General features: G+C 46.1%; 1 protein-coding gene across 6 annotated transcripts in view; it reads left to right on the top strand.

Annotated features, from left to right (window-relative positions):
- The window catches only part of POLG (DNA polymerase gamma, catalytic subunit), a 575771-nt gene that overhangs the window by 436419 nt on the left and 126620 nt on the right, over window positions 1–12732 (top strand). For all 6 annotated transcript variants that reach the window (XM_078683205.1, XM_078683206.1, XM_078683203.1 and 3 more), the window contains exons 19-20: window positions 1628–1750; window positions 12546–12714. In XM_078683205.1, the coding sequence (XP_078539331.1) occupies window positions 1628–1750; window positions 12546–12714 (292 nt within the window). The remainder of the gene's footprint in view (window positions 1–1627; window positions 1751–12545; window positions 12715–12732) is intronic.

The following is a 12732-nucleotide window of genomic DNA, read 5'->3' on the forward strand; positions in this document are numbered from 1 at the left end:
CGGACAATATGGAGACCCCAGCGGTCTGATGTTGTTAACCTCCAGTGGTACAGGTGATGGTGTTTCCTGCCAGCCACTGGTTGCCCATGATGGGTGGATTGCAACCTATAGAAGTGTGCGGCTGCTGAGGGGATGATGGACTGTCCCGACCACTGGCTGCCCGACCCACAGGGTCTGGCGTTAATGTGTCACGCAGAGGCTGAGGAGCTTGCATGCCTTGGTCGCTAGGCTGGTATAGATGTGTCTGGAAGTCCCTTCCGTAGCCATGATATGAGTGAAAGGTGGACTGGTGTTGGCGGGGTTGCCAATGTACCTGGCCATAGCTGTGCTATCCTTGAAGCGTTCCAGCAATGAGTCTGCCTTGTCTCTGAAGAGACAGAAGCCTTCAAAGTGCATGTTCATAAGGGAAGCTTGAACAGCCCCATAAAAGCAAGTCGTCCTCAGTCAGGCATGGCGCCATAAGGCCACCAACGAAGAAACCAATCTGCTTAGCGAGTTGGTCGTGTCCAGCCCACATCTGATTGTGAACTAGGCTGCATTTCTCCCATCTGCCATAGCGTGGGAGAGTATGGCCTGGGCTTCCGCCAGGACACTGGGCAGCACCTGCGCAACCGAATCTCACTGTGTATGAGAGTAACAGCCCAAAAGTCATGCAGTGTTCACAGACCGCTGTGCCATGCTGGTGGCAGACAACATTTTCTTGCCTAAAGTGTCCGGCCTCTTGGATTCCCTATCCAGTGTGCAAGGGAATGTGCCAGGATTTACACAGAAAATGGAGGCTTGGACCACCAAGCTCTCCTGGGTATGGTGTTGTATGAGGAAATTGGGGTCCCCTGGGGTAGGGTGATGGCAGCGGGTAATTATCCTGTTCATTGGTATTCTTCAGGGTCCAGTGACCACTTCCCTCTCAATCTTCCCCAAGTCCTAGCCTGTAGGAATAGGGCTTGCATGTTAAGTTACATGGAGCTTGAGGCACCGCTCCCTCAAGGTCTTGGGGTGCATAAAATGCCAGTCGGGGCAGGTCTTCCCATCATTATCATGGTTAAGACACCAGAAGCAAAGAAGATGCGGATCCATCACCGACATCTGTCGGTAAAAGCTGCTGCTGGGCTTGAAGCCAGCTTTCCTAGTGGACATCCCTCCAACACCAAGAGAAAGATCTCCAAAACTCAGACAAAACGTAAGAAAAGGTCAGTAAAAATGACTCGGGCTAGCTCTCTCCTGATCTGTGCTGACTGTGGCAGAAAGAAAATAACTGACATCAGCTCATTGGTGCGATGCCTATAAAGGCACCACACACATTACTTCCGGCACGGACAATGCCATGCGGAGCCAAACAAAGCCACCTATCACGGCACAGGGGCTCTGCTCAAACAACATTTCATCAGATTTAGTCTGACGCCTGGGAATAATTCTAAGGTAAGGAATCTGCAGCTGAAGTCTCAATCAGATAACATGATCTCAATCTCGTACTATGTCCTATGCTACAGTATGTGCGTGCCATCAAATAACTTTTGTTAGGAATGCAGGTTTACAGTGAAGGAAAACTTTAGATCACACCAAGTCTGATGACAATATTTGATCCGCAATGTTTTTCTGTTTATTTTACACATCTTGCAATGCTTAGATACATTCTGTCGAATGAAGGTGAGTGGCTTGCAGAGCAAATGGGGATACCTTTGGAGAAGGCAGAAGATGGCTCGGTTTCGTTGCAGGATGTTCGGAAGATCCAGCGAGAGGCGGCCAAACGGTAAGAGGAAATCAGCTATACATCAAAGCTACAAACCTAGAAGAGATTGCTTATTTTCCTCACACACAGTTCAGCGTCTCAATTGTTCAATCAGTCATATCCATTGCCTCTCTCCTTAAACAAAACATTTAAGAGTGAAACGATATAAGTTATACACAAATTATAGCATGTGACAAATAACACTAAGCTACTTTGAAAAGCTGTAAAAATCACACAATGTTGGCCCCAGGTGTGGGGACACTTAAAAAGAATTCTCCTGGGCAACAGTGAAGGGTATAGAATTGTGAACACTCTTTAAAGCGGGGGGGGGCATACATTTTGCTGAAATGTTTATAGCAGTGGTTCCCACTCTGTACGCGTGGCCGCCTGGTGTGCCATCAAAACTATCCAGGAGATCTGCGCACCAAGCACTTTAATGCATTTAATGTTGAAGGGTTTGTTGGCTTCAGTTAAACTAATTACACTTGAACATGTTATATTAATGATTTGTTAGTGACATGACTAAACTTGGAAACGTAGTACTTAATTGATAGCATGTCAAAGGAGATGACCTCCATATTTCACTGGATCCCCACGTTCCAAAACTCCTAGAGTAAACAGAAGACGTCTGATTCATTTTGCTAGACTTGTGAATATTTTAGTTTTTTCCCAAATGCATTTTACACCATGGCAAGTTATCAGGAAAGTAAAGTTGTCCTGTCTCTCAGTGCACTATGTGTTATTAGCTATTGACATGTGTACTTGAACCATCAGTACTTCCAGTACACATTTCTTCCAGTACACACAGAGTTCCAGTAAGGCCTGCTCTCTCCATGAGCACAGTGAACTAAAACACCATATATAGCATAATGCCAACATTCGGAAGCAAGAAAGAGGGACATTTAAAAAAAAAAAATAATCAGAGCAATTTGTTTGGCTTGCATTGAATTAAAGGCAATTTTAGGGAGGAGACTGCTAACATGAAGCGGTATTTTGTTTAAAAAATCGTGAGTCACCCTGCTGAGAAAGGTGTTTTGGAACGTATGGCATGGGTAGAAATGGAAGCACATGGAAATATTCTTCAAGCGCAGAAACCCCTTTGGCAATGGGGCCTACATTCATAGGGGTGCTATCTCGTACAGTCAGTGGAATAAAAAGTTTGAGAGGGTTCTCTAAAAAGGTTATGGGCAAAGAAGTGTAACTAGGAATATATCAGTAGAGGCGCCGCCTTAGTAATATGAAACACCCAGCTTATATGATTAGAATACCTTCATCCGCTTCATCCCAATTATTTTCAGGGAGAAAAATAGAAGTACTCCAGAGGCCGAGTTTACAAACCACCCCCTCCCCTCCAAAAAAAAGTAACAAAGTGGGGAGCCACAGCCAGTAGGTAAAAGGAGCCACGGGTCGAAAAAGTTAAGGAACCACTGGTTTATAGAGTTCACAGACTTATTCTACCATCCTTAGCTGGCAACAGTCGGGAACTCATTTTCTGTTTAGTGACATTCAGGAAATGACTTGCTCTTTCTACCAGAAAAGGAAAAGTACATTTTTTTATACTTCATAGTTTTATATAGCGTGAACTTGACCCAAAGGCATCAGGTATCAGAGCGCTGTACATGAGCACCAGTTGTGTTACACAAGGACACATTCATTTTTGTTAGGCACGGGAAGATGAAGTGATTTGCCTAGAATCAGAGGATTTTGAGCATCATTGCTGAGACTCAAACCTGGTTCCCCAGATTTCAGAACAACCGTCCTCTTCGGTAACGATCTTCTTGGTGGATACCTGCAGATTCTTCACTTGTATAATCCGGCTGCAATAATGTCTGTATTCCTGGTATTGATTTTTGGTCATGGATAAATACGGATCATGCATGAGTGCCATGGTAATGTAATGCACTGTTGTTAGACTGGGAGGGGCGCACCAAGCACTACCCTCATAAGGGGACTTCTTGCCCTTACCAGTTGTTAAGTAACACAAACGTGGTGGTAGTAGCATACACGTCAAATGTTTAGTAGTGAAAAGGCCTTTTGACCCTATTTGTCACGGAGTGATGCCTACAGGCCCACTCCTGTACAGGTCCGCTGTTGTGTACTTGGCTTGCCATTTGCCTACATGGTGAGTGTGTACCTCCTGACTATGTGTGATACTTGCATGTGCCTGCTGGGATGTATGTGTGCCTGTGCCTAGTTCATAACATGGAGGCCTGTGGGTTCCATGTTTGAAAGCCCAGGGTATGGAAAGGCTAGTGAAGGTGAGGACTGCAACCACCAGACAGGAGATCTGAATTGCCGACATTCCTTGGGGCTACGAATGGAACATTCATACTGGAGAAGTGGAGCAGGCCATCTTCTGCGCGTATCAAAGCTTTCTTTGATTGCAGGAAGAGTTACTGGTCAGTAGGTACTGGGCTCATTGTCAAGGAGATGGTGGGTCTGATAAAGTTGGCACCTCAGGACCAGGAAATCATGAAGGAGGGAACAGCTCCAACAGACTGTGCCTTTGACGTAGGACAAGGCAGAGGAGAGGGCCCTTCAGTGTTGATACCCACAATAGAAATATCAAAGGACGAGACACTAAATCACATCTGTGTCTGAATTTGGACTATAAAGGTGGGTGAATGAGTCCCACGAGTAGTCCAACAGCACTGTTCTGTAGCCGGGCTCAGCTGGAAAGAAGATCACCAAGACTTCTATTTGCTGGAACTAGGACTATGGCCAAGGTGTGCTAGTCTCCCTGCTGGTTGAGGGGCTATCACCCAGGAACTCAAGATTGCTTGACCTGAGCCTGGAGCACCAGCGTTCTGTTTGCCTGCGAAGAGCAACACATCCTGTGAGGAGGAGCAGAGCACCTGAAGAGAGCAAGGCCAGGCTGGGGTCCTGCTGAATGGATCATGAAGTGTGAGACCCCTGGTCCAATTGGGACCATTCACTTTTGCGGAAGATAGGACTGTCAACCTGAGATAGTCAACCCCTGTGTGACAGGTGCCACCAGTAAAACTAGTGACATCACGGGTGTGGGTGCTGAAGACTGTGACCACCGTGTTTCAGGAGGGGGCCACCATAAAGCTAGGATCCTCACCTGTGGGTGCCCTGAAGCTGGCGACCCTTGTGTGCCAAGGAGGGGGCCACCATGAAACTTGGGCCATCACCTGTATGAGCTCCAAAGTCAGACACCCCCCTGTGTACCAGGGGAGCAGCCACTATGAAGATAAAGCTCTCTCCTGTGTAAAGCTGAAGGCGGCAACCACTATGTGCCAGGAGGGGCCACAGTGAAGCTAGAGCTGTCGTTCTGGATGATTATGCCACAGATGCTGCGAAGGACACTTACTGATTACTGGGCCTTGAACAATCAGTCACCCAGGCATGGGAAAATTGGAGTACCCAGTCGTCTGAGATAGGCCACAGCATCACCATCACCTTGGTGAAGACTTGAGGTACTGATGTCAAACCAAATGGGAGTGCTGCAAACTTGCCATTCATGGGACCAACCACAAAACACAGGCACCTCTGCTGCGACTGTAGAATCGGAATGTGGAAGTGCTCATCTTGCAAGTCGAATTACACCATCTAGTCTCCTGTTTTCAACACCACCAGGATCTGAGCTAGAGTCAGCATCTTGAACTTACCCTTCCGGACGTAGAGGCTCAGGATCCAGAGGTCTAGGATTGGGCACCGACTTCCTTCCTTGGGAAGAAGGAAGCACTGGGAATAGCATTCTTTCCCCGTCTCATGCTCTGACGTTAATTCCACTACTCCCCTCAGCAGGAGCGTTACCACCTCTTGTTACAAGATGGAGACATGTCTTTGGATAGTAGGAGGTGACGAGGGGAATGGAGGGAGGAGCTTCTAGGAAGGACCCATTGATCCAAAGTAATTGCATTCCAAGCTGTGGCCTCTCACAGACTCTAGGTGTGCTAGGAGAAACACACTAGGTGTGTTTTCCTTGTTGGAGGTCATGAGGATGAGAAGGATGATGGCATTGCCTCTGGATCTACCTCTGTATTGTCTGATCAGAGAGTTTTGGGGCTGTTGTACCTGTGAGTGGAGAGACTGGTGCTGGTGAAAAGAAAATCCTCTGGAAAAGCTTTGAAAACAACCAAACTGCCTGTAGTCTTTGAGGCTGCTGGTGGCCTTAGGACCTGGGTGTAGCCTTGCTGGCCTTGAGGCGCTCTAATACGGCATCCACTTTGTCCCCAAATAAATGTGCACCATCAAAAGGAATGTCCAGAAGAGTGGCCTTTACATGTGAGGAACTACCCCATGTGTGAGCCAGGCACACCCATGGTACCCAGCACTGAATACCCTGTGTCAAGATCAGATGTGATAATGTGGTGTGAGGCGTTATGTTTATACTTGATGGCCTCAGACAAGTGCACTGCAATGTCTTGCGGAACATAAGGGTAACTAAGTGGGTCATGTCCTGTATGGTCTTGGTGTATCTCGCTAGCAGAGAGATGGCATTCTGAAATTTCAATAGCATATTTACAGAATAAAAGACTTTCTAGTTCCAAGCCTCTAGTCGCTTTGCTTCTCTGTCAGCATTATTCGATGCAAAAGACCCTGATATTTGTCCTGAAGAACAAGATGCTTAGTTGACCAGGATCTCAGAATGATATGACAGGAAGGGAGCTGGCTGATGACTTCTCATACTAACCTATTCGCTGCTGAGGCTGCTTATCTGACACCGCGAAGATGGTCTAGAGAACCGCATCCTGAAAAGAAAGAAGGGGCTCCTAAGTTGGTGCTGAGGATCTCTGTAAGAACTTTGACATCCACGGTGGGTAGTGGCAAATCAAGCACTTATGCAGTTTTTTCACCACAGAGTGGAAAGGCATGACTTTTGGGGTTGGAGGCCTGAAGGAACATCCAGCTTCGTAGACATATTTAAACTGGTACCAACTAATCCGTCCAGTAGACTAAAATGTTAAAGTGGTGAAACAGAACTCGTGACTACGCCCAAAAGACCTAACTTTAGGGCATTTCCCTTTTCAGGAGGAAAGGAAAAAACTAGTTCCTCTGAGGGCTACAACCCCCTTTCTGAAAGGGAGAAGCTCAGGGATGTTTTATTGATGGAGTAGGATATACCAAATCCACAAATGATGAGCTAGTGGTGTGAATGAGGGCGCATCGCAAAGTAATGCAAAAGTGAGGAGATGTAATTAAAAATAGTTCAAGAAAAGCCAAAAAACCTTTATTGTGAGGTGTTCCTCGCCAGGATTAAAAAAACAGTGTCCAGCGGTATAAATTACAAACCGCAATGGTGGAAACTATTTGGGAAACATGTTTCAGCCTCCGGCTTCAGGCTCAACAAGCTGCCGGCGGACCGACGCACAGAGTGGTGCCCCTTTCCTGAGCGGTTGCCAGCTAGAGGTGAGGTGACTTACCTAGTAATTACGGGTAATTGTCTCCAAGAAACAGGTACCTTAAGACAAAATTGTCTGTCTCTGTATCCCTTTACGTTTACACTTTTCACTTTCTTTCGCAGTAGCATCACAGGTCCTGAAGAAAGCCGAGCCTCCTTTTAGGCAGAACGGCAAAACGGTCTTCTTTTCCATGAGTTTAGGCTTGCAGTCAGTCAACACAGCTTTCTTTTTAGGTAGGTACAGCCAATCTCTGTGGAAGTCAGTGGCACAAGTACTACCTATGGTTCCAGAGGAGGCTCGAGCAATCCCAACGCAATTCAAGCTGGATGGCAGGGATACTGCCAAGTTCACCATCCACTGGGGTCTGGACACCACAGACTCCCATGGCAATGTGATGGACCCTACTGTGGCTCTTAGGCGTCATGCTTGGATACGGCCAACTGCCTTTTGGGGGAATGTCTAGACAAGCCTTATAGACATGCCCATCGATGATTTTCGCCTGTTCGTTGACAAAGTGGACGCTGCGCCGGAGAGTAGTTGTGTTACTGCTTGCTCCGTTGGATTATTCGCCACTCCACATCAACCACATTCCTTTCCTCCGTTCTGTTGCTGTCGGAGATGGCTTCAGAACTGCAAGTACCAACCATACCCACACGGCCGGCAGCCTTCCCAGCCTTTTTGTAGGAGAGGCTCCCACAGACCTCATGGTCCGCAAGGACACAGAGCAGCGTAGTTCTCTGCTCCCCCTGCTGCAGCCCCACCCAAACCTCTTTAGTATGCCCTCTTTGGCGCACCACCATCTGGTAAGTGGAAGGATCCAGCACTTCTTACCGGAATGGCACTCAAATTGTGAGGCGGGGTTACACCCTCTCCTTTCTGGAAAGCCCACCATCCATGTCTTCATCAGTGCATTGGCTGTCAGAGGACCATCTGTCCTTATTTCGCCAGGAGGTTCTGGCTTTTTTGGCCAAAGTAGCAATTGAGAGGATGTAGACACCAGACATAGGTCATGGTTGCTACTTCAGCTACCCTCTGGTGCCAAAAAAGGACGTAAGCCTTCCCTCTATTTTAGAACTTTTCCCGCTCAGTGCCTTTCTGAGAAAGAACAGGTTTAAAATGCTCACCCTAGCCCAGGTTCTGTATACCCTGACCCTGGAGATTGGATGGGAGTATTGCACCTATAAGGCACTTCAGATTCCCTTTTTGCAGGCTCACAGGCATTATCTGCAGTTAAAGCTGAGCACTAAGCATTTCCAATTTGCTGTGCTCCCCGTCGGCCTCACCTCTGGTGTTCACGAAAGTGATGGCAATGGTTGCGGATGTCAAATGTCCCAGCTTCCCCTACTTTGCCGACGAACTACCAAAGGCAGGCTTACCACAGGCAGTTGTCACCCACCTCTAGACTTTGGTGGATCTTGTACTCTCTTTGGGGTTCACTATCAACAAGTTGAGGTCACACCTGACTGCCTCTGAAAGTAACTGGAATGCCAGGACATTTTCTTGGTCATAGAGCACCTGGTGGGATCTCTAAACTCCAGAGTGGACTAACTCAGCCACTGATGCCTTGCAGACCACGAATGGTGTCTACATCCAGGGGTGGTGCGAGGACTCTTCCAAGAAGGAGGAGAACATTAGCTCAATTTATTTGCCACTGCCAAGAAGGTGCACTGTCTCTTGCGCATTGGAGTTTCCAAAGTGACTCTCTAGTAGATGCATCCTGATTGGAATAAAATTAGGGACTCCTGAACACTTTTATGCCAATACCACTCCTGCTCTGAGTCCTTAAAAAAACCAGGAACCAGTAGGCCCAACTTACACCAGTGGCTCCGGATTGGAAACGGAGAGTATGGTATCCCAAACTCCTGGGCAGGAGCATCTGTTGTCTGATCAGGCTGCCACTTCTGGAGGATCTCCTGTCGCAGCAGCGGGACCTGTCCTGCATCCCTAACTGGGAACGCTCCATCTTCATGCTAGGCAAATGAGCAGCGGCAAGTGAGAGTTTTTGATTTTCCTCCCAAGGTTGTTGATGTTATTCTGGCAGCCTGGCGTCCCTCAGCGAAATCTTTCTATGCATGCTGTTGGTAGAAGTTTGAGACTTGATACTCCGACAAGCAAGTAGACCCACTAATGTTGTCAACGGTGGCACTGTTTGTGTTATCGTTAGCCCTACAAGGCCTTACTCTGGGTGCTGTTAACAGCACGTTTCCACTTTCTCCTTTCATTAAGCCTCAGTAGAACTGAAATTTAGTTTTGCCTTTTCTGATGTGTTCCCCCTTCAAACCCATGCATAACTGTCCTGTCCGCCTTCTCGCACTTATGACGGTCTTGATGGTGGCCATCACATCAACCTAGAGGGTGAGTGAGCTGCAATGCAAGCCTTCTTGGTTTAACCACCGTACAATATCGTCTACCAGGGCATACTTGTTCTGCAAAAGCATGCCTCCTTTCTACCTAACCTCCTTTCTACCATTTCATTTTTGTCAGACTATCACCCTTCTAATGTTCCTTGCTCTCCCTCACCCCTCTAAAGAGGAGGAGCAGCCTCACCATTTGGATTCAAAGAGAGCTCTAAGCTTTTATATCGATCATATCAAAGAAAACCGGTTGTACAATCAGCTTTTCATTGGATTCGCTGGAGGAAAGAAGGGCAAGGCATTGCAGAAGAAGACCATCTCTTGATAGAACTAATGCTATATTAAATTCTGTTGCAGGTTGGTGAAGAAGTAGCCCCCAGAAGGTTGTTGTTTGCATTAACTCTGCTTGTACAATCAAGATGGAAATGTGTTGTTGAACTGTCTTGAGTCAGATATAGTAAAATGCAAATAAAAAATATAAAAAAATTATAATAATAAAATTCCCAAGCCTATTTAGAAAAATCCAGGTACGTGTATCACGTAAAACCAGATAAAAATGATTACAAATGGAGTGACAAGACTGGAGATATGGATTTTTAAATTTTAAGGCAAATAAAGCAAGGGAACAGTAAAATGTGTATTAAGGTCAATGCTTGTGGTAGACAAGGACCTAGGTGTGATTTCAGTCTACTCGTGATGGTGCAGGTGTTGAGTAAACTTTGTCAGTTTCACCTGTCATAAGTATATCACGGGCTTCGTTGCTTTTCGTTCTCAGTTCCTTGTCATAGCCAAGATGCTACTCAGGGAGTGAGTCGTGCATGATAGCTAGTTTCCATAAAGTATTGTAAAAAAGTAGCGCAAGATGTGATTTTGAAGCCAGTAAGGTCCCTTTAAGTTAGGCATGCTGTTGCTGTGCTCTTACTGAAGCCTTCAGTTTTGATAGAAATGCTCTGAGCAGGACAACACTGGATTGGGATTTTATATCTGTCAAGGATACTCAGGCTCTTCAAATTCTGGACCCATGTTCTAATGAAGGCCCCAACATGTCTCCTGCATATTGAAACGCAACATATATACACCAAACTGAGGAGGGCCTTAATGAACCTTCAAACAGTTTGTCATAGTGATACAATGATTTGTATAAAGACTTCCTCTATGACAATCCTCTGTCCCACACTAGTTCTCAAGCTGCTGCAAATAATTCAGCATATATGACCCCAATCGTGTACATAATATATGGGTCCTGGTGTCATATAAAGAAAGGCGATCACTTTTTTAACCCATAGTTGTCCTAGTGTTATTTAATGATGGTTTCTTTCAGCCTATCATTAGTGAAATGTGTTTGAGCTTGTTGCTTTGCTGACTTCTGTCATTTTCTGTAACTGTAAATATGATATTTTTGTTAATCACAATAACATTTTGCAATAAATAAGGTACAATGTGCAGTATGATCATTGCAATAGTTGTAATTCATCCTGTATATCAATCACACACATCAGGCTGGGACCAGAGCATATTTTATCTTTGCTTTAGTTAAATAGTCCCCAGTGCAGGCCACAGATGCTCTTGTTTTTATCACTGTAGTTCTCTGTGCCGCCTTCTTAAATTGAAGTGACATCACTACTTTTCCCAGTCTGCGCTGTTTCAGACACCCAATGCCTCAAACATTGCTTGAACATCACTAGGGCCTGAATGCCCAGTGTCTACCTGAAGCTTAACCCAACAAAGAATTCCTGTAAATTGCCAAGATCAATAAACAAGATAGCATACAATGCTGGCTCAGTGACTTCAAATGCGATGGTGTCAAACACCAACTTTCACCGAATGCCATGTCACTTCGATTCACCCTGGACAATACCCTCACTCTCAAGGAACACAGTGCACTGGATTCAAGCTTGCCTGGCTGAAGAAAGGCTGAAGAAAGAGGTTACCCAGAAACCGGTCCCAGAATTTCCGGTTCAGGGAAGACCTGGCTTGGCAGTACGGACTGGACTGTTCCCATGAGGCACAGGGTCAAGACTGATTTGCAAATAGCTGGGTATGTCCTGAGGTGGCGAAGCGAGCTAAATATGGATGATGGATTCAACCCAGATCTGTGACTGGGGGTGAGTGTCTGAAAAGTTTCAGCGCTCGGTCCATCATCTCCTTGTTTTTGCTTTGTTCGCCTAAAAAAACAAAGATTGTCTGGCATCAGCTCTCTCTTTTCAATAAAGTGACCTCAGAGCTACTGTTCAAGCTCTTAAACTGTCACATCTGGGTGGTGGTAATGCCCTACTCCATGGCCTCCCTGACTCCACACGGGCACCCCATGGAACATCCTACAGCCACAGAACGTCTCATTCAGAGTCTGAAGAAATATGATCACAACACCCCTAGCCTAATGTAACTGATTTGACTACCCTTGCTTGCCCGCACCATCTTCAAAACTATCTGCATAATTTACAAAGCCATCATGTCTAGCACCCCTGCTTATCTTGCTGACAAGCTTGCTATATCTGGTGGTTCTCTTACTTTTTATTGATATATGTTTGATGTAGTATACATTGCGTTTTTCATGAAGCCTGTTGTGTCTATCTACGTTTAGATTATTTTAAATGTCCAAATATAATCAAAACATTGTTTTGTATCTTCTTGCCCCCAAATTCCTGTTGCTGTCTGTGTTTCTTTTGATTGTTTTGCATTTGACGTTGTCTAGTTAATTTGATGACTATGTTAGGACATTTCCTTTCCAAAGTAATAATTGATTCATGGCAAGGCAGACTACCCACAGCTCCTGCACATTTATGTGCAGACGCTGCTCTGATGTAGACCAAAGGCCATGCGCCATCATTTCACCCAGATGGCCTCCTCAGTTCAGCAAGGAGGTGTTCACCACCACAGGATCATGTATTTGTAGAAGAGTGACTGGTTGACCCACCTTGAGAGGGGGTTGTGCTTCCACCAGTGCAGGTCCGAGTGCCATTCATGCAGCCACTGATCTCTAGAAAGCTTGCCAGAGCACTGCTGTTGGTTCTTAATGTCTCCCAGGCAATCAGATCACAAAAAGAGAGCATGAAATTGTTAAAATAATCTTGGTACTTTTCTGTGCTGCAGGTCTAGAAGAGGACAGTGGAATGTGGTGAGCCACCGAGTGTGGGAAGGAGGGACGGAGTCTGAAATGTTTAATAAGCTGGAGAGCATTGCTTTGTCTCCTTCACCAAAGACACCTGTGCTGGGGTGCTGCATCAGCAGAGCATTGGAGCCAGCAGCTGTGAAGGGTGAGGTAAGGACAGCAACACAC

This window comes from Lissotriton helveticus, chromosome 3_1 (assembly GCF_964261635.1).
Source record: "Lissotriton helveticus chromosome 3_1, aLisHel1.1, whole genome shotgun sequence".
NCBI lineage: Eukaryota > Metazoa > Chordata > Amphibia > Caudata > Salamandridae > Lissotriton > Lissotriton helveticus.